The 27267-nt window shown below is 46.6% G+C and overlaps 1 protein-coding gene across 1 annotated transcript; it reads left to right on the top strand.

Annotated features, from left to right (window-relative positions):
- Positions 1–645: 645 nt before the first annotated feature.
- On the top strand, positions 646–26829 carry LOC147659398 (uncharacterized). Its single transcript, XM_086951766.1, has 5 exons — positions 646–1585; positions 1787–1878; positions 2110–2368; positions 25537–25639; positions 26784–26829. The coding sequence occupies exons 1-5, from the start codon at positions 646–648 to the stop codon at positions 26827–26829; spliced, it is 1440 nt and encodes a 479-aa protein (XP_086807892.1).
- Positions 26830–27267: the final 438 nt, after the last annotated feature.

Below are 27267 nucleotides of genomic sequence, written 5' to 3'. Positions count from 1 at the left end.
CTTCCTCAGCCCAAGACCCAGAAGGAGGTACGTGCTTTTATCGGCCTCACTTCTTATTGCCGACAATGGATTCCTCAGTATGCATTTCTAGCCAAGCCACTGATACAGTTAACGACACAGGAGGCAGCCGTATCGACTGTCCTCCCTTGGACATCTGAACATACACTTAGTTTTAATGAATTAAAGAAAGCTCTATGCCAAGCTCCAGTCCTAGCTACACCGAACTACAGTAAGCCTTTTACACTTTTCGTCACTGAACGTGAAGGTACAGCATTATCTGTTCTCACACAAGATCAAGCAGGACAATACAAGCCCTGTGCTTATTTTTCGAGCACATTAGATCCTGTAGCCCAGGCTCTGCCTGCGTGCCTCAAGTCAGTTGCAGCCACAGCACTAGCTATCAGACAAAGTGATTCCATAGTATTGGGACACTCCCTGACAGTACAAGTTCCACACTCCGTGGAAGTTCTTTTAAATCGAACACAGACTCAGCATTTGACAATTGCACGTTTAACAGGTTATGAATTGACACTGTTCCAGCCACACATAGAAATCAGACGCTGCAACGTTCTAAATCATGCTACACTGTTACCGTCAGTTAATTCGAATCCCGCCACACACAACTGTGTGGAAGTAGTTAACACTATGACAAAGCCAAGGCAAGATCTGACAGATATCCCATTACCAGATCCCGACCTGACACTTTATGTGGATGGTTCATGCATGAGAACAAGTACAGGAGATCTAGTAGCCGCGTATGCAGTGACTACTGACACTGAAGTTATAGAGACACATCGTATTGACACTCTGTCCGCTCAAGCAGCAGAGCTAGTTGCTCTGACACAAGCCTGCATACACGCCAAGAACCAGAAAGTTAACATATATACAGATTCACGTTACGCATTTGGAGTCGTACACGACTTTGGAGTGCTCTGGCAGGAGAGAGGTTTCATGACTTCTCATGGAACCAAGATTCAGCATGGTCTCCTTATTCAAGCTCTGTTAGATGCCATACATTTACCGACTTCTATCGCTATCATGAAGTGCAAGGCACATACGAAAGTTACTGACATTATTTCTCAAGGTAACGATCTAGCAGATCGAACAGCCAAGCTTACAGCTCAGACTCCCGACATTCCAGTTAGCAAGACACTGACATCCACTCCAGATCAGACTACATGTATGACAGTTAAGGACCCCACTCAAGATGTCATAGATATCCAGTTGCATGCTACTCCCGATGAAATTAAGAAATGGTCCGAACAAGGAGGGGTCCAGACAGATCAGGGATGGGTGACGAAGGGAAAAGCCACATGGTTTCTCCCCGACTCGATGGTTCAAGTCATTATCAATACCGCACATAGTCCAGCACATTTAGGAGAAAAAGCTATGTTAGACAGTATCCAGAACATTTGGTTCAACAAGCATTTACGAGCTGCAGCCAAGCAGAAAGTCCGTACCTGTATGATATGTTGTCAGTTTAATCCAGGTAAAAGTGTCCCGGTGGAACAAGGGGGATTCCAGCCTCCTGACCACCCTTTTGAAGTCCTCCAGATGGATTATATTCAGATGGAGCGATGTCGAGGTTTCAAGTATGTCCTTGTAGTCGTATGCGCTTTGTCCAGATGGACAGAGGCATATCCAGTCCCAGATTACACAGCTGCGACCACTGCCAAGCAGTTGGTTCGTGAATTCTTCCCCCGTTATGGACTCCCTAGGGTCGTGTATTCTGACAACGGCCAGCCATTCTCATCTGAGCTTATGAAACATGTTTCCCTTTTATTAGGGTACCAGTGGAAGTTTCATTGTGTACGCCATCCTGAAGCAGCCGGTCTCGTAGAGAGACATAATCAGACCCTGAAAATCCGAATTGCCAAAGTATGTAAAGAGAAAGGTGTGGACTGGCTAGTAGCTCTGCCAGTTGCTTTGTTTTATATGCGCATGGTCGCACATTCCAGATCAGGTCTGTCCCCGTACGAGGTCGTATTCGGCCGCCCCCCTAATATGTGGGGTACACCTAGACCCCGAAGTATTACCGATGTTTCAAGTAAGATGCTGACAGATTACCTAGCTTCCTTGATGTCTGCCCTACACTCTTGTCGTTCACAGGTTGCCGCCGCATTTCCAGACAATACCGAGGTGGCACCGCATGAAATCGTTCCCGGATGCATGGTTCTTGTGAGGAACTTTGATCGTTCAAGTCCGCTGGAGCCTCGCTGGAAGGAACCCCGACAGGTCCTCCTTACCACCCGTACGGCCGTGAAGTTGGAAGGCCGCAAGGGGTGGGTGCACCTGTCGCACGTCAAAAAGTTTTATGGACTGAAACCTGTTACTAAGAACATTTCCCAGGATTTTAAGGACTGCCAAAGTACTGTTCTCAAGGACTGTCCCGCAAAAGACAATGATACTGAACCCTCCCTGTTAGAGAAAACTCTGCAGCAGGAGTATAAATCGAAATTAAGGTCTAGTAAAATAAGTCAGCCAGTTTGATTGTCTAAGTCCTCCCCTAGGTGAAACGGTTAGACCGGTTTCTGACATGTATATAATAGACCCCCACAGAGAGAGATTTAGTGAGAATTCTAAAAATTGCACTATTATTTTATGTTTTCTGCTATATCTCAGCCTCATGATTACCTGCACCAGTTATGCATTTTATTTGTGTTTTCCAGTTTCTCATGTAAATAAGTCTGCTAATGTTACAGTAGAGCACACGTTTAGTGATCTACCACCTCATGAACTCTCTTACCGCCTTGCTATGCGTAATAATTCCTTTATTCGCATGTTACATTATTCACACCAGACCAGCAATGCCACTAATTGTTGGGTGTGTGGTCGACTCCCCCCTTTCCAGACACCGAAGGGAGTTCTGCCACTCTTTCCTTATCCATTTTCACATAATGGTTCGTGTGGAGCATGGTCCACGTTAACGTCATCCTCAACAGATATGTCTTTTCTTAACAGTACATGTTTTCCAGACAAGCAAGGTCTTCCCCATAGAACCGGGTTAGATCTAGAAAATGAAGTGTATAATTTAGGTAATTATTCTTCGAATTTTATGGTCCTGAATGTTCAGTCTGATACTACTCCAGACTTACCTGCAATTTCAGTATTACCAGTCAAAGGCAAATTATGTGTCCGAAATAATGGTTCCGTACATGTAGGACATAGTGATTGTACTACTATTATCAAGTATAGTGACAGTGGGAAATCTATTTTCAAAGCCTCACGTCATTCTTATTTTATTTGTGGTCAGACCGCATATGTTCGCCTGCCCCTCGATTGGGATGGTACCTGTTACATTGCCTTCCTACTGCCACCAGTTTTCCTAGCCCCATCCGATTATCATAGAAACACACGTCTAGTACACATTAGACATAGAAGGGAGATAGAGTCCCCGATTGTCGATCAAACTGAAACCACTCTAGAACAGTATCAAGACTTTAATAAAGGATTCTTTTTCTTTATAGGTCCTGTCCAGAATAGTAAGCTAATCCGTAGGTTAACCAGAACCCTTGAAGCAGTAGTGAATGAGACTACTTCTGCTCTAGGTAACTTAACCGAAGAGCAATCTGCTATGAGATTTGTAGTTTTGCAAAATCGTCTCGTCCTTGACGTCATACTGGCCGATAGGGGCGGGGCATGTAGAGTCATCGGATCTAGTTGCTGCATTTTCATTCCTAATAACGCGCCGTCTGTTTATTCAGCTATAACCAGACTTCATAAAATTGCCCATATGTTACACCAGAATCCAGGCACCTGGACATGGTCCGGTTGGCTCTGGAGTATAATTTCTGCCTGGGGATGGAAAGTATTGTCATTTCTAGGTATTGCAGTAGCGATCATATTCAGTTGCTGCCTCTGTTTACAATGTGGCCCTGCGATTTGCGGCATTTGTGCTACATCCTGTATTCCTAGTCCCAAGTCCCGTCCTAGATCCCGTTCCAGGAAAACTCGAGACGAGCAAATGATACTGTATGAAATGATAGATGGTATCATGAATATTGATGTTTCCTGATGGAAACGTAGTGACAAGGAGGGAATGTGGAAAAGTAAATTTTGCCATGTTCTGTGTCCCTACGTGTCCTCCATCTTATGTTATGTGTGCATGATTAATATGCATATGTACTCCCCATGTTTGATTAAAGACGCAATTACAGTTGTGTCCATCTCTGGTATGCCAGTTTCCAGTCTTCGTGAAAGCTACGAGTATTAGGCCTATGTACAGCTACGTTGCCACGTTTCTCAGTGTGCACGTTATTTCATTGTAAAGTCCCCGTTTCTAGGCCTCAAAAGGGCCCGGACACCGGATTCAGCTCCTGTCTCCTGAACCCTCGCTGAGGAGCGATACGGCCCCCACCTGTATCCTCGACCCTTCACTTACTTCCTGCCTCATAGTGCCCGGCTCAGCCTGGCTCTGCCTACGAGTCTGCCAAGAGTATGTTATGATTCTAGTTATCAGTCCAGCCCTCCTTCTCTGCATTCCTAAGCTACTGAATCGCATCAATAGTTTCCGTCATTGTCTAGCCTTTACGTCTCTATGTAAGAGAAATACTGTATTTAATGGTCATTTAATATTCTTCATCACGCACTACATGTAGAATAATGCATGCTCCAGTCTTAGAGTCTGTTAGCCTTTCCCCTCCTGACTTCTAGTTTATATCAACATGTTCTCTAAACATTAGATACTAGATAGGGTTTAGGTACATGTTGCCCTGACTCTCCAGACTTCAGTCTCTGCTCCTAGCACAGAGTTCATAGCCCCCAGCTCCTCCTAGTAACACGTCATTGCCAGTTTGCGCGCACCATTAGGTCAGAGGTCCCGGCTCCTTAGGTAGCCCCCTCCATGTTTCCGCCCCATTCATGACATATTCTGTTACGTTTGCATCACATGTCTATGTATACGCCCTGTTACACCCACTTTCACTCTTATCTTTCGCGACTGCTACGCGTCACGCCTTCTGCTCCACCCACTGCTACGCCTACTGTATTCACTGTAATGCTATTGTTTTAGTATATATATGTTGTACATTGTTATTAAAAGTTAGAGCTCTCTTCCCTTCCTGCCCCCGGCAGCTGCCATTCTGTTCCCGTGCAGGTTGTCCTGTTCCTGTCCTTTATGCTGTATTAAACCTGCAAAACTCCTACTACCTCGAATCTTGACTCTTATTTATTGAGCTATCTGTCATTGCTATGTCCAGTAAAACCTAGATCTGGTATTATTTATTTATATACCACAGCATGGTAACAACTTTTTCCGAGTTAATGGAACTTTCGCAAGAAGCAGTTGACAGTTTTTTCGAAAGTGTAAATGATATGATGTTTTCACCAGAACAGAAAGAATGACTTTGAGCAAACTAGCACACGGCGTTCCCCACACCCTGAATTTGTCCTCCAACTTTGAAAATAAAGCGATATGGAAATTTTTCTCACCATTGTTTTGAGACAGCGGGAACCCTTTTCAAATCCAATAATATTTACAAATTTTTTTGGAACACTCATCTTCTGCTTAAGGTAGAACTATTCTTAGAGAACTAACTTTCTATTCTTAGGTACTCTAGAGACATTAGCTACCCTGTAGCATGTTGAGGTTCCGTGACGGTTCCGTGACGACTTGAACCCGTGTTTTTAAGTTTGTCGGAAATACATAAAAATGGTATCAGTGAACCGCAAATGATCCATTTAGTATATCCTAGTGTTTTCGCTACGCTACGAGCAAGAGCACTCCTTCCACTGACACATTTCTGATATACACACGGCATCCATCTTAGATCGTGACCGCCATTTTGTGGTTCCTTGCCCTCACATATGCAATAGCCTCTGATCATTTCATTCACTTCACTTTGATTAAAGACACGTAGCCTTAGCCGGAGATTCACCTCTTACGTGACACGTGCACCTTAAACCAGATCACGCTGTAGCTGCATGACTCGACAAAGGCTGCCTCCTCTGCCCGAGGCCAGTCCTGCCAAACTGGTCTTCGTGTCCATTGTACCTGATCATGATTAGGCGGCCGAAGCCGGTAGCCTTGCCCATTTACAACCCACAAACATCTCTTATCCCGCTTTTCTATCTCCTGCACCTGGCTCTACTCCTTTCCTTCTGGGCCTTTATTAGGGGGAGGTAACGAACTTTACGATGAGGCGGTCCGGCTCTTGAATACAATATTGACAAGGGATTGTGATGGACTGGTGGGAACCCCTCTTCGTGATGTTTGGTATCAGATATTATCGACAGTTCCTGTGTAACGCCAAATATTTATTGTTTAGAGACACAAAAGGTTTGGGAATGTACCGACATGTGAAATATTTGCCTAGAGCACAATTTTTAGTATATAAGGAGCAACCCACTTTGTACAAATCGAACAGGCTCCTAGTCTCTGCCCGTGTGTAGATTCTGTGACTTCTGTGTCCCTGCAGTAATAAACCTTTGGTCTTTGACGCCACCATCGAGAAGCCCGTGTTTCTGTTCATTTGTGCACCAAGGCAGGTGGGACTCCGGGGTCTTTGGGTGTTGTACCCTGACACCTCTGGACGGAACCAAAAAGTCCAGAACTCCAATTGGCGCCCAACGTGGGGCGACGTCATTCGGTACCGGTCCAAAAGCCTGAAGAGTTCGAGAAGCTTCGTGTGAAGATTCCTGAGGGAGGCGCCCCACTTCATCGATCCCGGCATATCGCAAAAGTGGCCCTGAAGTTCTCTTCCACGAGGGTTCCCGTTCAGGACGGCTGCAGTGGGCCGTTGCCTTGACCGTCGCCCTGTCTTGGACCCGAAGTGGTGCAGTCCTTAGTACGGCGAAACGTGACGGGTTTCTCCTTGGTGACGTCTTCAGTGACTCAGTTAAGTATTTAGTGATAGCTAGCTGGTTACTTTTGTGAGGATTGTTAAAAATCCTTGATCGGTTCTTGGTTTGGTTTGGTTTTGTCAGATTATCACTGGTTGTTCTAGTTACGATAATCTATTTGGTTTAGTTTTGGGTATCGATACATCAGTTCGTTTTGGTAGGCCTAAGTTCTTGGTTCGAGTGCACATATTTGTTCCGTGTTTTGTTTGTTTTGTGTTCCGGACTGAAAATGGTAAGTCGGAAAATGTTGTCTTGTTTTAGTTGCAACAGTGACTCACAATTAGAGGACTCTTGTCTGGTTCCTCCGATTGGGACTCCCCTTTATGATTTATATTGCAAGTATGGTGTGGGTCCTATAACTTATAATGAGATATGGGTCCGTTATTGTAAGAAGGATGGTGTCCTTAGTTGGCCACTGCATGGTAGTTTTGAACAAGAGATTCTCGACAATTTAGAAGAGAAATTGTTTAGGAAGAAAGCCCGGCCGGCAATGTTTGACTCTTTTCGTTATTGGCGGAAAGAATCCAAACAGAGAGAAATGAAAAGGTTGAAGAAAGAGCAAAAAGAACAAGAAGAGTTAACTCTAGAACAAGCGACTAAGCAGTTGCAGGCTGACGAGTGTGAGAAAGCCATAGATGTAGCCATTAGAGAGCGTAACTTAGCGATTGACAAGTGCTATCCTGCCTTGCCATCGAAAATGGCTAAGATACTGGAGGATTCCGAAAACGATCCTCTGCTATCTTATCTGTTACGGTCGCCTCCACCGTATGCACAAGGTGCTACGGCTCCACTGATCCCGAATGTTCAATTGCCGGTTGCTGGACAACCTGGTGTTCCTGTTCCTCAGAATCAAGTTCCTATACCTCCTGTGGTGAATGTAAATGTTCCTACAGCTCCTCCTCTTCCCGCACTGCCCGCTCCTATACCTACCACTGTACCTATTGGTCCTCAAACTATTTTCCTCGATACTCCTACTGTTTCGTCATCTATTCCTACCTCTACTGCGTTCTCTATGTCTGCGAGTGTACTAACTCCACTTTCTGTTCGTCGAAGAATTACTGATTCGGTTACTAATATGCTGTCTCCTATATATAAAACCTTGATTAAGACTCCTACTCCTGACTCTGTTCAGAGACGGAGTCAGCTTCCAAGTACTGAAGAACGGGGAGTTTTAGACTCCACGGCTCTCAGATGGATTACAAAAGTTAGAAGATATAGTACGAAAGATGTGTTAGAGACATTTATGCAATGGGGAGAACCAACGCAACGATACGTCTTTGATGAGATGTGCTCGTTGTTACGTGAGGAAATAGAAGAAGACGATGTCGAATCAGATTTGGAAGATTTAATTAAAGTGCAGAAAGAGTTTGCTGCTGGAATGATAGTGGGCGATAATATAAAGGAAGCGATGGAACTCATTTTGAGTTTTAGGAATGATCCATCTCTTCGTTCACCGAGAGATTTAGAGAAAGGTAAAATGAAGCTAAGTCGCCAATATCCTATGAGGGAGGTTCCTCCAATTTGGCGCGAAGCTGTGCAAGCTGACGCACCGAATGGTGTTGTAGCTGCTCCAGCACAGTTCCAACGAGTGTGGATACACATTCCATGGAAGCGAGCAGAAGTGTTAGCAGTGAAACAGGCCTTGCCAGATCCACGTAAGAATCCAGCCGGATATTACAAGGAATTGACACAGACAGTTGAGGCTTGTATAATGAACTTAGCCGACATTGATATGTTGTTTGGTAATGTAGTTCCACAACCAGTGTGGGCTAAAATTCGTAGAGAGGATCATCAGGCTGCTTTAGGTGGTGATTGGGCAGCTATCACTGCAGCAGATGCTCAACAAACAGGTGGTGCGAAACCCGAACCCCTAATTGCTAATCTTCCTGGTAGAATAATAGATTTAATGAAGACTCTGATGCCAGCATTGCGTGTTAATTGGGATAAATTATCCGCATGCAAGCAGAAGAAAGACGAAAGTGTCTCCGACTTCTTCACGAGGTTCGAAGAGACTTTTGTAGACCATAGTGGTCAGGATATGAGCACTGAAGGAGGACAGAGATTGTTTGTCGATAAATTTGTGCATAATTTGTTACCCGAATTATGCAATAAATTGAAAGACTCAGAAAGTGCGTGGGCTGTATCTACGACAGCGCAAATACTTGCGACTGCACAGTACTACGAAAATAGAGATAAAGAGGAAAAGGAGAAATCAGAGAAGAAAACGAAAGATTTAAAGACTAAAGTTCTTTTGCAGCAGGCGTATCCGCCTCGCACGAATCAGACTAATATGCAACAGAATTCGTATCAAAAGACAGATTATAATTCGACCAGGCCTCAATACCAGTGGAATCAGTGTGCGTACTGTAAGAAAGAGGGTCACTATAAAAATGATTGTCAGATCTTAGCGCAAAATAATGCGGCAGCAGCTCAGAGAGGTCGTGGTGGTTTTGTGCAGAATTCTAGAGGACGAGGACGAGGTGCTATGCCTCCACAAACGAATGATCGTCCTTCTAATCACTTTGATCAACAAAATGTACAGTCAGCTCAACAAAATAGGTCTCAGCAATATCTTGTTGAGGATTATTGTGAAGTAGAAGAGGGATTTCAACAAAATGGGTACTAGGACAGCCATGGGCAGAGAGAGGGAGTAGTATCAGTTCCAGTGGATCAGAGTGGGCCTTATGTCGCAGTAGCAACATCAGGTGTAGTCGAACCGTTTCTGTTGGATACTGGTGCCGCGAAAAGTTCTATCATGCATGCGAAACTCCCTGGCGCACCTTTGTCTGGCTCAACAAATGTTTCCGTAGGTTTTTCAGGCGCCCCTGTGTACAACCCGATATCTGGTCCTTTGTCTATTTCTGTTGGACCGTGTCACTTGAAAGCACCCCTGATTTTGACTACAGGTTGTAATGAAAATTTGCTTGGTTTAGATTTGTTAAAACGACTATATGCGACATTGTACTGTTCTCCGGAAGGAGTACAGCTTACTTTGGGTAAAAGACTCACCTCTCCGATGTACTTGTCAATGGACGCACTCCCGCCGGAGCTACGTTCACTCCCTGATTCTCTTTGGGCGACTGGTCCCAATGATGTAGGTCTACTAGAGATTCCACCGTATGTAGTAACTTTGAAAGCGAATGTGAAATTTCCAAGAATTCCCCAGTATAAAATATCGAGTGAAGGTGAACGTGCACTCTTATTGATTGTGCAAGATTTGATTAAGAAAGGTGTGGTTGAAGAAACGCGAGGAAATGTTTGTAATAGTCCTGTATTGCCGATTTTGAAACGAACAGATCCTACAAAGCCTCCAGTCTATAGGTTTGTCATAGACCTTAGAGAAGTTAATAAGATTGTAATTCCGCAGTTTCCTGTAGTGCCAGACATTACTGCCTTATTAACATTGATTCCTGCTACAGCTACGTGGTTCTCAGTTATAGATCTCAAGAATGCATTTTTCAGCATTCCGATAGCTGAAGAAAGTAGGGATATTTTCGGCTTCTGTTTAGGAGGTCGCAGTTTCAGATTTAAACGCGCTCCACAAGGCTATTGTGAAAGTCCATCTATTTACAGTCAAGCTTTAAAAAGCCAGTTAGATTCTTTTGTCCTTCCTCCAGGTTCTGCCCTAGTACAGTACGTAGATGATCTTTTAGTGGCTGCCGATGACAAGGAAACTTGCAAAACAGCTACAATTTCACTATTGCATCATTTGTCTAATTTGAATCATAAGGTGTCACCTTCCAAAATGCAATATTGCTGCCAAGAAGTAACCTACTTAGGTCATCTCTTGTCAAAGGAGGGAAGGAAGTTGACCCCAGAAAGAATAAAAGCAATTACGCAGATGAGTGTTCCACGCACACAGAGGGAAGTACGTGCCTTTCTAGGTATTACCTCTTACTGTAGGCAATGGATCCCAAATTTTTCACTTTTAGCAAAGCCATTGGTAGCTTTGACTGGGAAAAATGTTCCGAGTCCGGTGCCATGGTCTGATGAATGTCAAGAGAGTTTTACTGAATTACGAAAAGCATTGTGTTCAGCTCCTGTATTGGGCACACCTGATTACAGTAAGCCATTCACGCTCTACGTTCACGAAAGAGAAGGTTGCGCGTTGAGTGTTCTGACACAGAAGTTTGGTGATAAACAACGCCCTTGTGCGTATTTCTCATCAACATTAGATCCGGTAGCTAGAGCATTGCCTAGTTGTTTGAGGGCTACAGCGGCAGCTGCAGCTTCCATTCGACAATCTGCTGGTTTGGTGATGAACAATATGCTAGTGGTCATGGTTCCTCATGCAGTGGATACACTCATGAACCGAACGAAGACACAACACCTTACTAGTGCGAGATTATCTGGTTACGAGCTGACGTTATTAGCAAATCATATTCAGATCAAAAGATGCAATGTATTGAACCCAGCAACATTGTTGCCGACTGATCAAGAGTCGAGTGATTCTGAGCCACATGACTGTTATTTCAAAACGGAGGAAGAGACAAAAGGTCGTATCGACTTGAGAGATACTCCTCTGTCCGACCCAGATGGTACGCTGTATGTGGACGGGTCATGTTTTAAATTGGAGAATGGTGATGTGACTGCTGCCTACGCGGTAACGACTTTGAAGACGATTGTGGAGACTGCAAGAGTGAGTCAGAATTCTGCCCAAGCTGCAGAGTTAATAGCTCTTACGAGAGCGTGTGTTTTAGCTGAGGGAAAGAGAGTGAATGTGTTTACAGATAGTCAGTACGCATTTGGCGTGGCCCATAGTTTTGGCCGGTTGTGGAGAGAAAGAGGTTTCATTACGTCCCATGGGACTAAGATCCAACATGGTCAGCTAGTTAACGACTTGTTGGAATCTCTAACCTTGCCGACTGAAGTTGCGATTGTGAAGTGCAGTGCTCATAAAGCAATCACGGATGATGTTGGTCGGGGAAATGCCTTTGCTGATGAAACCGCTAAACAGACAGCTAGAGACATGATGAGTAGAATGTATGTTGCTACGTCTGCAAGATGGATTGCTGAGTCTGGAATGTGTGAGGACACTATGGAAAGTGTGAAAGAGATTCAGAAAGAAGCGACTGAGAAAGAGAAACGCGTATGGAGAGAAAGTACGGGCAAATTGGACTCGAATGGATGTTGGATTGATTTGACAGAACAGCAGCGTTGGATGTTGCCTGATGCATATGTGCTTGCAGTAGTGACGATGGCGCATGGAGTAGCGCATATAAGTTCTAAAGGGATATGTAAGATGTTGGCTCCGGTCTGGAAGAATGAGGGAATCAGTAAGTGTGCAGAGAGAGTGGTGAAAAATTGTATGGTGTGCTTGATGCATAATCCTGGCAAGGGAACTCCAACTCCAGCTGGTCATTTTGCTCCTCCTTCCTGTCCCTTTGAAGTAATACAGTTAGACTTCATTCACATGGAACGCTGCAACAATTTAAAATACGTCCTGGTGGTAGTTTGTGCTTTTTCCAGGTGGATAGAAGCATACCCACTAAAGGACAACACTGCTTTATCAACTGCCAAAATTCTTCTCAAAGAATTTTTTCCTAGGTATGGAATGCCACGGATTGTATGGTCAGATAACGGAAGTGAGTTTATAGGGAAAGTTATGCAGAGTGTGTGTGCTGGTCTAGGATTGAAACAAAAATTTCATAGTGCGAACCATCCCCAGTCAGCTGGTTTAGTCGAGGGTTACAATGGCACCCTCAAGCTTAAAATAGCCAAAATACAAGCATCCACAGGTTTAGCCTGGCCAGACGCACTTCCTTTGGCCTTGTTATCAACGAGAGCAACAGTGCATTCTAGAATAGGGCTTTCTCCATATGAGATTGTATTTGGCCGCCCGGCAAATGTCTGGGGTGTGCCAAGGCCTAAACAATTTTGCTCCATTGAATATCCTATGTTGATAGACTACCTTTACGACTTGACTGCTAAATTAAGTCTTATTCATCAACAGGTTTTTGATGCACTACCAAAGCCTCCGGAGAGTCCAGGGCATCAACTGAAACCGGGTGACTTCATTGTGGTCCGGAACTTCGCGAGGACAAAGAATCTTCAGCCTCGCTACATCGGCCCCTTCCAAATCCTACTGGCAACGAGGACAGCTGTACGTGTTGCTGGCCGGAAGAACTGGATCCACGCTTCTCACGTAAAGCGTGTTCCACTGCCGCTGCCCTACGACGACTGGGTGAAGAAGGGAATTGGTGCCTCCGAATCTGAAATAACTCCAAAATTTGTCCCTTTCAGCGATGCCGATTTGATTTCTGACACTTTGAAACGTGACTCTCCTCTTGAAAAGACTACTTTGAACATTGAACGTTTGTCTCCAGCATCAAAAGAAACTTTGCCATCTGCGAACTTAAACTCTGCAACAGCTGCTAGTGATACACTATTTTCCGATCAGACAGTACCAGCGAAGCAGAAATACAACCTTAGAAGCCATAAAACGAACTAATAAAGCAGGCAACTGCATATTGTGATTTTGATATTTATATACATTGGACTTTTTTGCTTTTCAGCCAGGAAGTTTGCTATTGTTTATTGTTTTTAATAAATTGCCTTGCCGTCTGGGTAGCCGTAGGGTCGTGGCTGTGTGCCTAGTTTGAATTTGCAGGGGTCTGACACAAGGTCGATCTTTCTGTTAGTACTGGGAACTCCCAGGGCTGACAGAGGCATTTTCATCTACGTACACATCATCAGTGGTCGCGAGCGGATTGTAGAAGATGGAACTTCCTGCGCTGCAACGAGAAAATGTGATTTACGTTCGCAGAAACAAACTTAATAGAATTCTTCACAGCAAATGTTTCTTGATGCAATGTGCCATTACATTTTTGATTGTTTTAGCAACACTGGTGGGTGGAATTGTCTTTAGCATAAATTTGATTTTTGTGCCAGTATCTACAGTACCTCCCCTTGATCCTGCTATTTCTACTGTTTCTTCTATACACTCTTTTCACTCGTTTCCGGAACATGAGCAAGCTCGACGCTCAGAATTCATTAATAATACTTTTGTACAGCTCTTGCATCAACACCAACTGGTAGTTAACACGACAGACTGTTGGGTGTGTGGCTTGATACCCCACACTATGGATAAAGGTATTCCCTATCTGGTTTTGCCTTTCAGCTACAATGGATCATTTCAGGCCCTTCAAACCATCTTTGCTTATGCTCTTGAGACCTATCCTCCACGCCCACCACGCTCCACTAAATATAACTCTGCCAACAAAGCCTTAGTCCAGGGAATTATTGACATGGTTAAAGACGTCAATAATACTCCATCTTACCCTAGAGACGAATTGCGAGTATATTTAAGTTGGAATACTTCAGAGTATCGCCTTAGTTTAGGAGAAAGCAAGCGTAAAAGCTCAACTCCAATCTGGGTCGTACCTCACCGAGGTCAGGTCTGTTTGCAAGGTAATGGGAGAAATCCGAGAGCTCAGCTAGGGAGGAGTGAGTGCGTAGAGACTTATGTGTTTCCGGCTAACTCTTCCCCTGCCTTCCTTACTGCCAGGGGTACCTACTTCATCTGTCGAGACAGAGCTTATACATGGTTGCCTGCTGACTTTTCAGGTTCATGTTATATTGCTCGATTGTTGCCTCCGACATACACTGCTTCACCGGATTACCACAGAATAAGAGTAGCTAGAGGTGTTTTCAGTAAGGAAGATACCGCTGGTCAGGAAGCTGGAGACTTCTTCAAAGGCTTCCTTCCGTTCTGGGGGCCTATGGCCAATAGTAGAAACATACGTCAGCTAACACGGGTAGTTGAATCTACTATTACCGAAACTGCTGGTGCCCTTAGCAATCTGACAGCTGAGCTTCAGGCGGATAGGCTCATGACATTGCAGAACCGTATGGTTCTAGATGTTATACTTGCAGATCGAGGTGGGGTATGCAGAATGATCCAATCGAGCTGCTGTGTCTTTATTCCTAATAATGCTCCAACAGTTTACGAGGCGATCTCTAAGTTGCACAAGATTTCGGACTCCATACATGTAGATGAGGGAAACTGGTCCTTTATGGAGTGGGTTTGGACTCTGATCTCAGCGTGGGGATGGAAGGTTCTAATGGTCATTGGTGTCATCTTAATATTACTATTCTCATGTTGTCTGATTATCCAGTGTGGTCCTGCTCTGTGTAGTCTTTGTGCTACAACCTGTTTTAGAAAACCACCTGCGTTTGGAGAAAAGACACGAGAAAGGATGATGATACAACAGCATGTCACTGACCTGATGAACATAGAACTAGATTCAGACATAGATTGAGTAATTGCCTATGTAAGGGCAAAAGGAGGGTCTGAGGTTCCGTGACGGTTCCGTGACGACTTGAACCCGTGTTTTTAAGTTTGTCGGAAATACATAAAAATGGTATCAGTGAACCGCAAATGATCCATTTAGTATATCCTAGTGTTTTCGCTACGCTACGAGCAAGAGCACTCCTTCCACTGACACATTTCTGATATACACACGGCATCCATCTTAGATCGTGACCGCCATTTTGTGGTTCCTTGCCCTCACATATGCAATAGCCTCTGATCATTTCATTCACTTCACTTTGATTAAAGACACGTAGCCTTAGCCGGAGATTCACCTCTTACGTGACACGTGCACCTTAAACCAGATCACGCTGTAGCTGCATGACTCGACAAAGGCTGCCTCCTCTGCCCGAGGCCAGTCCTGCCAAACTGGTCTTCGTGTCCATTGTACCTGATCATGATTAGGCGGCCGAAGCCGGTAGCCTTGCCCATTTACAACCCACAAACATCTCTTATCCCGCTTTTCTATCTCCTGCACCTGGCTCTACTCCTTTCCTTCTGGGCCTTTATTAGGGGGAGGTAACGAACTTTACGATGAGGCGGTCCGGCTCTTGAATACAATATTGACAAGGGATTGTGATGGACTGGTGGGAACCCCTCTTCGTGATGTTTGGTATCAGATATTATCGACAGTTCCTGTGTAACGCCAAATATTTATTGTTTAGAGACACAAAAGGTTTGGGAATGTACCGACATGTGAAATATTTGCCTAGAGCACAATTTTTAGTATATAAGGAGCAACCCACTTTGTACAAATCGAACAGGCTCCTAGTCTCTGCCCGTGTGTAGATTCTGTGACTTCTGTGTCCCTGCAGTAATAAACCTTTGGTCTTTGACGCCACCATCGAGAAGCCCGTGTTTCTGTTCATTTGTGCACCAAGGCAGGTGGGACTCCGGGGTCTTTGGGTGTTGTACCCTGACACCTCTGGACGGAACCAAAAAGTCCAGAACTCCAATGTTCATAAGTATGTTATATTTTGTGATGGAATGGTCTCGAATTTTTTCTTCTGTATTAAGAGCCATTTCATGTGTAAATTACGCATTTTTTATTCATGCTGATTTATAATATGTGTTATATGTTTAGCATTATTATACTGCTTGAGTGCATATAGTACATGTAATTGTGTTTCGTATATTTCATAATTCCAAATTTCAGAATGCATATGAATGTATTTTGGGGTGGTACAGTATACACGAACACTACTAGTTTTTTTACTATGCCTAGATTTGTAAATATGGCCATAGTCTACGTGGAGTGGGTGTGATGTATTTCTATAGGTACTGTATCGATCCCCCTACTCCTGACCCTGGTTTGGTTAATAATTAACTAGCAGCCATCCAACGGTGCAAAAACCGCTATCTGATTGAGCCACACCACAGGACAGAAGCGCGTTATCTGATTAGGTCATAACGCATGCCATCTAATTAGGCAAGCACTAGTCCTCCAGCCCCTGATAAGGCATACGGAGTTCTCAAAACAAATCAAACCTACCGCGATCTGGGATTTTCCCGTAGCCATTGTTTTGATTTCACCGAGAACTTCAGTAAAGAATGTGCGAACGAACCCGTTCGTATGACATCCTTATTGACGTATATATGTCCATCCTTACGTCAATCTCGGCACCTTTCAGGTATAAATATTACCGACATTGCCTTAAGCAAACACACGCGGTGGTGACGAGATTGGAGCAGCGAGACTTGCCGAGGAGCCCAGCAGGGAGCGAAGCCCACAGGCGCTGCCCCGCCTTCCTGATGCGCTGAGAGAGAGACGCTGCCTTTCTCCTGCCGAGAAATCCAGCTCCGGCGTTTCCAAGCAGCCCTCGCAGGCAGCTGGAATATCGAGACCTGGGATACGAGATACCAGCCCTCCACCATTCTAGAACTCATTTTGCTTCACCCTCTTGTTTGACAGCCAACGTTGAGTTGCAGCTTGATCTGTTCTCTCCAGATTTGTATACCAGGTTTGTTCCTGCCAATCTCCGCCTTTTCGAGCTGTATTTTGCTTCACATGATATCAAATGTCCATTCACTTTTTTCTTGGCCCCCGCTTGACAAATCTTCCCGAGACTTTCAAGGAATGAATTTTACATCGATGCTTATATTACCAACATGACTTATTTTTCTTCTGCTAATTGCGAAATAGGTATTTACATATATTTTCACTGTTAGTTTTTAATAGCTGATAATACGTTTAATACTGGCGACTGAATTTGATTGTAATATTAACCTCTACTGTGATGATGCACTTATTTAGCGCTTACTATCCCTGACCAGGCGTCAAATCGCTTTTTCAGTGAGTAGCGTGCTACTCCAGAACCCAAAAATGATTAGTGGTGAATTAGTATAGTGAAATGTGAAAGTGATTTGAGTGGTGGACATGTTAGTCAGTTATTTCGATTCAGAAGGTTGGCGAAGGGACAGAAGAGGGAAAAAGGTTTACAATAATATAACACTTGTTACCCCATATGGGGTGTTGCAGTGCTCTTTTGGCGAGTAGCACGCTACTCCAGAAACTATAAAGGATTAGTGGATAATTAGTATAGTAAAATACACCTGGAAGTTGTGGAGGCTGTCATCCGACCCTGTGCTCTCGGGTCCAACTCTGCTGGGCTGCCCCCTGTTGCCGCTGCCTCTCGCCGCACCCGCTCCGCGGGTGCCGCTTCGCGGCTTGAAGGAGGGAGAGGCGAAAACCAAGCGCTGTCACTGGGAGGCGCCTGGACTGACCATCTTGTCGGCGCTAAGCAGGGACTCGGAAGACCAGGAGTCCCTGCTTCCCCAGCTGCACAGGCGGACGCGCCCACAATCAGACACGCCCCCGCCTGACCAGAGAAAAGGCGCGGGTTGCTCTGCTCCCAGCGGGACTCACCTGGAAGTTGTGGAGGCTGTCATCCGACCCTGTGCTCTCGGGTCCAACTCTGCTGGGCTGCCCCCTGTTGCCGCTGCCTCTCGCCGCACCCGCTCCGCGGGTGCCGCTTTGCGGCTTGAAGGAGGGAGAGGCGAAAACCAAGCGCTGTCACTGGGAGGCGCCTGGACTGACCATCTTGTCGGCGCTAAGCAGGGACTCGGAAGACCAGGAGTCCCTGCTTCCCCAGCTGCACAGGCGGACGCGCCCACAATCAGACACGCCCCCGCCTGACCAGAGAAAAGGCGCAGGTTGCTCTGCTCCCAGCGGGACTCACCTGGAAGTTGTGGAGGCTGTCATCCGACCCTGTGCTCTCGGGTCCAACTCTGCTGGGCTGCCCCCTGTTGCCGCTGCCTCTCGCCGCATCCGCTCCGCGGGTGCCGCTTCGCGGCTTGAAGGAGGGAGAGGCGAAAACCAAGCGCTGTCACTGGGAGGCGCCTGGACTGACCATCTTGTCGGCGCTAAGCAGGGACTCGGAAGACCAGGAGTCCCTGCTTCCCCAGCTGCACAGGCGGACGCGCCCACAATCAGACACGCCCCCCGCCTGCAACGCCCCCTATTTTAAGAACAGCTCGACGCTCAGCGGGACGCGAGCGGGACGCCGAGCGAAGCCCGGGCAAAGGGCGGGCCGTCTGTGGCCGTCCGGGGCAGGAGGAGGCAGGGCAGGGCCACCCCCCTGACACCCACCGTACAGGTCCCAGTTCGTGGCACCTCACTGTGGGGCCGGAACCCAGCATGTCAACACGTTCCGGTAAGGCCTTGAGGGGTGGCGGTGAAAGTGCCCCTGGGGGCACTATGTTTGGCTCTATGGACAAATTCCTCACTAGGGTGGCGGCTGTCATCGACAATGAACTCGCCATATCAGAACGGCGCCTTTCTTTTGACTTTCCTCCCTCCAAAACCACATCTCCAGCAATAGTGTTGTCCTCACAAAACTCCATTCCCCATGCACTCTTGCCTGGGGACCTACCTGGGGATTCTTACATTGCACCATTAGAGGGTGGTATAGATGGGGCAGAAAGCTCGCAGACTGGTAATCACTCCACCAGCCCTTGTGCTGTGCTTATAGAGCCCTGCACCGAGTCTTCCATAGCATGTCCACCTGGCAACCAGTCCCAACATTGCCCTGATGCTCCTGCTCTTGACCCACAACCTCCGCCTAAGATTCGATCTACTCAGGGGCTTAACAAAAGGAAGGGGAAAAGGGCAATTAACATTCGAAAGGGCTGTCCATCCTCGCTTATTAAGCACGCCAGGTACCCGCCCCAGAGGGGTCTTTCCCCCCGGGGCGTCGTAGGACCTGTATCTTCAGGGATTCCCATTACCGCTCCAATTATAGCTGACACAGTATTACCTTCCTTGCTGGTCCCATCAGCGCCTGACCTAGCCAATGTGGGTCCCTCTCTGGAGTCGATCGAGAAGCTGGTCAGGTCCCTTTTGGTACCACTTACTGACCAAGTTAAGAGGTTGGGGGATAGGCTCGACTGCTTTGAACAGGCAACCAGGGACAATTTTTTCTCCCTTAAAACCCTGTTCAAACTTCAGCCAAAGCTCAGTGAGGATAAGACAGACAGGATAGATAAGAACACTAGGATAGAGGTTCCAGTGAGACCCCCTTCAGGAGAACAGTTGCCGCGGCCGCCCAAGCGACCAGTCTCTGGGAATACTATCTCGGTTGCCCCTGAGGATGGCCCTAGGCAGACAAGGCCGAATGTCTCCACCCATGCTGCCCAAGTGCATGCTATCCCCCCCCCAGTAGTAACAACCTCGGCGCCTATTCAAGGCCTAAGGCAACATCAGAAGGGAGGGACGGGCCCAACTTCGCAACCTGGGGCCGCTTCACCTGTTACAACTGGCGGTATAGCATCAACTCCTAAGGCTATACCCATTCCTGTCCCACCAACAAACCCTCCTCCTTCAGGTTTTCCTCCGAATATTAGACGAAAGTGTCCCCCAGTTAATCTCCCCCCTGAGTGCCACCCGTATGTTGTTATCCTCACCAAAGTCCCCCCTATCAGGAGTACCCAGCAGGAAAACCATCAGGCACTTAAGAATAAGGTCATCCACTGGCTGAGAGCCAACAGGCCCTTGCCTCCGGGAGTGGATGGTATAATTCTTGGTGTACGCAGGGTGGGATGGATTGGAAACGGGAAAAAATCTCTTGAAGGGGATTGCGTGGTGATAAATTTCCAAGATGTTAGGGTTGCCCATCTGATATGCTCCCAAGGACAACCCACGGTTGGAACGGTATCGACGTAGTCGACTTAACATTCTTTTACCCCCGGTCCATTACGACCACTTCCTCCTCTCACCTTGGACAATCCACCCACACTAGCAGTCCTGGGGGCCAATTTCCTGCGGAGAATACCGTTCACGGCCACTCTCCCCCGGGAGTTTTCCCACAGCAGCTATTCCTAGCTCCAGTGATACCGAACTGGGGATCCTGGGGTTGCTGACTCTGTGATGTTCCCGGGGAGGTCCCTGTGGCTTCGAGCCCTGCTGTTGAGCCAATACCTTACCTTAAAACCAATAGCTCCTCGTCCTCATCGCAAATTCAGGCTACGGCCGAGTTTGTAGAAGAGCAAGGGGAGACCGGGGCATCTTTTAACCTTCCGGCTAGCCTCCCTGGTGTGGGTGTTTTGGACTTACCGCTCCCTGTCGAGGACTGTCGCATTACGGCTGTGACGGACCCCCCGATTAGGGTTTTCAGCTGGAATGTGGCGGGCCTCGAGAGGAAGCTAGCGCTGCCGGACTGGAACGAGCTTGTGGAGCAATACTCCATATGCCTGTTCCAGGAAACCTGGAGTCGGGTGCCCCTACACAAGGCGGGATATTCCACCCACTTTTTGCCGGCAGTACATAGTGCAACTGGTAGGGGCCGCCCTTCGGGTGGCCTACTTATCTGGGTGGCCTCAAAACTCAATTGCAGGGTGGTGGAGCGGGACACCAATTGCCCGGATCTCCTTAATATATTGCTGAGAAACTCCCAGGGCCGAGTCATCTTAAACATTTTCAACATCTACGCCCGAGGCACAAAGGGGGGCAGAGAATCCCCAGTAATAGCCTGTCTGGAAGCCCAGCTCCGCTCATCTTCTCATAGGTCCTGTACCTTGTTGGCGGGTGACCTGAACTGCACTTTTGAGCCCCTGGACCTTGAAATCCTAACAGACCAAGAGGAATATGATAGTGGGTGGGGGATTCCGCCCCTCGAGCTTAGTCCTATTAAAAAGTGGACAGAAGTGGCCCTCCAGATCAACTCACTAGCTATGGAGTTTGGTCTCAGGGCTGCCAATGGCAGGACAAGGTCCGACAAAGCAGGGGCCCACACCTACAACAGGCCAGGGCACATGTCACGGATTGATTATTTTCTCCTTGACATACACCTGTGGAGCATGGTGGAGGACATGGTGATTGTACCATCGGTTGAGAGTGATCACAATCTCCTGTCCCTCACCCTGTCCTACAGGTGTCTTAATATCACCGCGAGTAGATTTTCTAGTAACCCCGCCCCGGACCTGTCAGTGGTTACAAACTGTGGAAGACGGCTAAAGTGGGCGAAGTTGGCACTTTCAGAGGAGAAAACTTCTGCCATTAGGCAGCTCCTTGCCTCAGCCCTAGTCAATCTCGACCCCCAAGAGGAAGGGCTGATGGAGGTGGCACCCAGGTACTGTGTCATAACTCAGGCTATTAGTGACCTCTTTGTAGTTCCAGCTAATTCGAGCAGAAGGAAACCAGGCTCACGATCGGGACAGGGCTGGTACAATCAGAAGTGTAGGGAGGCGAAGTCACTCCTCATTGAGGCAGTCAAGTCCAAATTACCATCCATGGCTAGGGAGGCAAGAAGACACTATGCACTCTGCCAAAAAAATGCTAGGATGGAGTGGGAGGATAATTTCTGGCAGGACCTCCTGGCTGCCAGTCGTGGGAAAGATGCCAAAGGTTTTTGGGACATGGTGGGCAAAAGGAACCGTCCTGAAGATACCCGGAGGACCTGTACCATCAATGCCCAGACTTGGTTCTCTCACTTCCAAAAACTTTACTCTGCTGTTGAAGGCCCACTTAACGATTCTTTTAACCTCCCACCCTTTACCCTAGTTCGTGACCTGGAACTTTTTTCTGTTTTGGATGTAACAAAGCAGATTAAAACCCTGGTTCCATTGAAAGCAGCTGGTCCGGATGGCCTACCAGGGGATATCCTCCGCGCTTATCCGGAAGAATGGGGGGTACTAATCTCTGCACTCCTCAACGCAATCATTGGGGGAGGCCACGTGCCTGACTCCTGGAGAGGTGCGGAGGTGGTCCCCATCTACAAAAAGGGCAGTCGGGATCTACCCGGGAACTATAGGCCTATAAGCCTAATAGATTCAAGCCAGAAATTGGCGGGGAAAGCCATCTTGGGGAGGATCTCCCAATGGGTGGACGATAATCACATCCTGTCCGATATGCAAGCTGGGTTCCGTTCAGGTACAGGAACTATCGAACAGGTCTTCAGGCTCTTGTTATTATACTGGAAGGTGGTGGTACTGGGCAAAGGCAGTCTTTATTTGGCCTTTATTGACCTTAAGACTGCCTTTGACCTGGTACCTAGGGAGGAACTCTGGAGGGTTCTTTACGGTTTAGGGATGCCCCCGTACATACTAAACCTCCTTATCAACCTGCACACCAACACCTATGCCCAGGTTAGATGGGGATTGAACGGGGAAAAGACAGATAAGATCAGGGTCGAGAGGGGAGTAAGGCAGGGCTGCGTTCTGGCCCCTACCTTATTCTCCCTCTACATTAACGGGGTGGTAGATCACCTACTGGGCGAACCAGCAGACGCTCCCACCCTGGGAGGAGTAAAAATTCCAACCTTGTTGTTCGCCGACGACACCCTCCTCATCTCTAAAACCCCCCAAGGTCTCCAGACACTGCTGAACCGCTTTCAGGACTTCTGTACCTCTAAGGGCCTTGTCATCAACGTAGATAAGACTAAGTACCTAGTTATGCATCCACCTCGCAAACTTGGCCGCCCTCCCATTCTGAACTCCATACCTCTAGAAAGAGTGGCAGAATTTGATTATCTGGGAATCCGACTGAACGACGTGATGAGCTGGACTGCCCACATTGACAAAATGACTTTGGCCCACAAAAGGGTGGGGGGCGCCCTTCTTAAGGAGTTCAACAACTCTTCAAAACATTGTGTTGCCCCTCTACTTGAGATATATAAAGCACGTGCGGTCCCTGCGTCACTTTATGGAGCGGAACTGTGGGGCTCGGGCAAAGTTGACTCACTGAGCAAGGCTGAAAATAAATTCATCAAGGATCTCCTTGCCATTCCATCGAGTAGCCCGACCATCCCAGTGCTCATGGACACTGGCTGCAAAGCCATAAGGGACCAGGCTCGGCTTCGACCCCTTTTGCTTTGGGCACGTTTGTGGAGGGTCCCGGAGCTAAAATCCTATGCCAATGGTCTGGCAGAGGTGATGCACTCTGACGGTTGGCGTAGCATTAAATGGCTGAAGGACATAAAACACCTTTTAGGGGACCTAGGCCTGGACTCTTGCTGGCATAGCCACTCCGCTCCCCCGAAGGAGACTTTAAAAAAACTTTTCTGGGAGTGGGTTTGTATGAAGCGTTTGAGAAGCCAGCAGCACTGCAAAACCACCGCAGCTTTTCTGCTGCTAAAAGACGCTGTCATGTATGAGCCGTACATGGACATTATATCAGTGGCTATGGATAGGTCCTTGTACATCAAATTTCGGTTAGGAACCCTACCCTTGGCCGACTTTTGCTCGAGGTGGAATAAATCCCAGCCTATATCATGCTTCTGTGCTCTTTGTTGTGATAAGCCAGAGACGGTGCCACATTTTCTTTTTGAATGCCCGGACAATGGTCGCCCCAGATCACGTTGGCTTGGTCCCATCTGCAGAGAACTGGGTACTCGTCAGCACTCCGTTGCACTCCGGATTCTTTTAACTAACACAGCCCCTCCCATTGTTTGTGCTGTTGCTAAGTTTTTAAAATGGGCTTGGTTGATTAGAATTAGAAGACTGTCCATATCAATTTAATTCTCTTTTTATCTAATTTATGCTGACCTAACGTGTTTTATTATTATACTAAATGTACAGTCTTACTTTTTTCGACATGCTGTTTTTATCTTTTGTACTGCTTTTATGATATGTGCATATCGAAATAAAGCATCAATCAATCAATCAATCAATATGAAAGTAATTTAAGTGGTGGATATTAGTCAGTTATTTTGATTGAGGAGAATAGCTGAGAGATAGAAGAGGGAAAAAGGTTTGCATTTATATAGTCCTTGCAGCCCCTGATGGAGTTGTAAAGCATTTCTTTTAACAAGTATAGGTTAGAATTGTGTGGAGGGAGCCTAGAGGCATTTTAGAGTTCTTAGAGTGCTGGTAGAGTGTTGTTCTTGGGCCACCTGTGAAAGGGGATGGCGTTGTTTGGGGTTCTGATGGCATATTCACAGGTAAAGACAGTCTCAAGGTAAGTCATGCACCACACTAATTAACCAGCTCATTTCTCCAACTGTCATCTACCTATAGTGGCCTAAACAGCCTTGGTGCTCTCTCTGTGTCTTTTACTCACTATTATCTTTTGCAGTTTTCCACTCTTAGTCGCTCATTAGAAATTCAGTTTTTGGCCCGACTCCTTATTATCTGTTTGTGAACCTTGGTATTTGACTCACACACACCCCTACATATACAGAAGCATATCTGGCAGTCATGCGCTCTCCTCCCTCCTAAAGCCAGGGATGATCGCCCCCTGTGCATCAGAGTCACCACCTCCGTGCTTGAATTCCACTAGAAAGTGAAGACCTGGCTCTTGATCTAGCACCTACTCTGGCCTAAATATTTCCTGGTTCAGCTCCAGAATACCCTTCTGGGATAACATGACATGACATGGAAATCTGACATCATGCACAGGCCTCTAGCTGCATGTCTTGTTTGATGAACCTCCAGCAAGCATTGGCCTCTTGGTATCATGTTGTCAGGGGGATGGTCAGATCGGTAGTTATTCTAGAAGCAGCGTCCTGTTCTGTGACTATCTTTTGATCTCAGCTTGGATAAACAATGAGCTTAGCCTTGCGTGACCTTGCGGACAGTGCAGAGTGAATGGAACTGCTCTACCCTGCATAATAAATAGCAGTCTAACTTATCAGAAAAGGATACAGAGAAGCATACTGTCTTGTCTGACAAGTGTGTGGATATAAACCAGTGGAAAATCAGTCGCGTTTGATTTGGGGGTGAGCTAGGGTGACCAATGTCTTTTTGGAAGTGATTTTATTGCCCTTGGTTTAGCTCTACATGGTTTCACTAACTGTGTTCTGCATGAGAGTTTCTGATAGAATGCTCTGCCTCTGAAATTGCTACTTTCAATCCAACTCTGTATAGTAAATGGGCAAATAAATGGATGGGTGTGATTTGGGGATGTGTGACTTGTAGTACTTAATCATTAAATTATGTTTTTTCTTCACAAGGTGGAAACCGTACTCACGAGAACACTGTGATGAAGGTGAAGAAGATGAACAATCACGTCACGCTGGAAAGACTGTTGGATGTTGCCAAAGAAACATCATTCAGGTAAGTCGGTGACTAGAAGGTATACCAAATCTGTGGACCTCCCGGGAAGCATCTTGGTATACGCTCTAGGAATCCGGATCTAGTTCTAACTCTTACAATAAGAGGAGCATACGGTCAGGTTATAGACATTTCCTTTTTTCCTTCCTAGGTAGACCAGGAACTTCAACAATAGTCAACTACACGTTTAGCTTAGGGACAGCTTGTAAGTTTATGGCAGCTTGCCTTGAGCTAATGCCCTCACTGAGGTGCGTTTACTGCCAGCAGAGCCACAGCACCCCTTTGTACAGTTGGTTCAAGGTAACCTGCCTCTTGTTTTGTATCTCCTCACTTTGCCATGAATGTTTAGAACAGGGACAGGTTGTAGGCACACTCTCTCTCTTTTTCCCATTCTAGGTGGACCAGAACTTCGACAACTATCCACAACACATGTTTAGCCTAGGGACAGCTGTAGGTACATGCTTTGCCGCTTGCCTTGAGCTAATGCCCTCACTGAGGTGCGTTTACTGCCAGCAGCAGAGCCACAGCACCCCTTTGTACCGTTGGTTCAAGGTAACCTGCCTCTCGTTTTGTATCTCCTCACTTTGCCATGAATGTTTAGAACAGGGACAGGTTGTAGGCACACTCTCTCTCTTTTTCCCATTCTAGGTGGACCAGAACTTCGACAACTATCCACAACACATGTTTAGCCTAGGGACAGCTGTAGGTACATGCTTTGCCGCTTGCCTTGAGCTAATGCCCTCACTGAGGTGCGTTTGCTGCCAGCAAAGCCACAGCACCCCTTTGTACAGTTGGTTCAAAGTAACCTGCCTCTCGTTTTGTATCTCCTCACTTTGCCATGAATGTTTAGAACAGGGACAGGTTGTAGGCACACTCTCTCTCTTTTCCCCCTTCTAGGTGGACCAGAACTTCAACAACCATCACCTACAAGGGTTTAGCCTAGGGACAGCTTGTAGGTACATGCTTTGCAGCTTGCCTTGAGCTAATGCCCTCACTGAGGTGCGTTTGCTGCCAGCAGAGCCACAGCACCCCTTTGTACAGTTGGTTCAAGGTAACCTGCCTCTCGTTTTGTATCTCCTCACTATGCCATGAATGTTTAGAACAGGGACAGGTTGTAGGCACACTCTCTCTCTTTTTCCCCTTCTAGGTGGACCAGAACTTCAACAACCATCACCTACAAGGGTTTAGCCTAGGGACAGCTTGTAGGTACATGCTTTGCAGCTTTCCTTGAGCTAATGCCCGCACTGAGGTGCGTTTACTGCCAGCAAAGCCACAGCCCTGCTTTTGACAGTTGGTTCAAGGTAACCTCGCTCTTGTTTTGTCTCCCCTGGCTCTGCCAAGAATGTTATTTTTTTAACATATCTTTATTGCCATTTTACAATATACATTGCAATCATATATTCAAAGCACTTTACAAGGATTTAATTAATCACCTTACAGTTATCCCCAGTATGAGATATGACCACACATGCAACCCCGGCTGGTGATAGCATAGGGTTTCAACATGTGTCCATGGGATACTATTTCTGCCTGTCTGACGTATTCATCCAGATGTTAGTCATTTATTCTCCCTGTGCGTAAAATACCTCTAAGGGAGTTTCCAGGATACCAGGAAACTGTATAATATGTTT

Source organism: Lissotriton vulgaris, unplaced genomic scaffold (genome assembly GCF_964263255.1).
Source record: "Lissotriton vulgaris unplaced genomic scaffold, aLisVul1.2 SCAFFOLD_369, whole genome shotgun sequence".
In the NCBI taxonomy this organism is placed as follows: domain Eukaryota; kingdom Metazoa; phylum Chordata; class Amphibia; order Caudata; family Salamandridae; genus Lissotriton; species Lissotriton vulgaris.
Note: the sequence above shows the minus strand (reverse complement) of the source record. Positions and strands in the feature narration are given on the sequence as shown.

Bases quoted from the DNA above. Each gene is read 5' to 3' on its own strand.
- LOC147659398 (XM_086951766.1), top strand. From the start codon at position 646: ATGACAAAGCCAAGGCAAGATCTGACAGATATCCCATTACCAGATCCC. The intron at 2,369-25,536 runs GTACTGTTCTCA...TTTCTTCACAAG, and splicing joins GGATTTTAAGGACTGCCAAA to GTGGAAACCGTACTCACGAG. The intron at 25,640-26,783 runs GTAAGTCGGTGA...TTCCCCTTCTAG, and splicing joins GCCAAAGAAACATCATTCAG to GTGGACCAGAACTTCAACAA.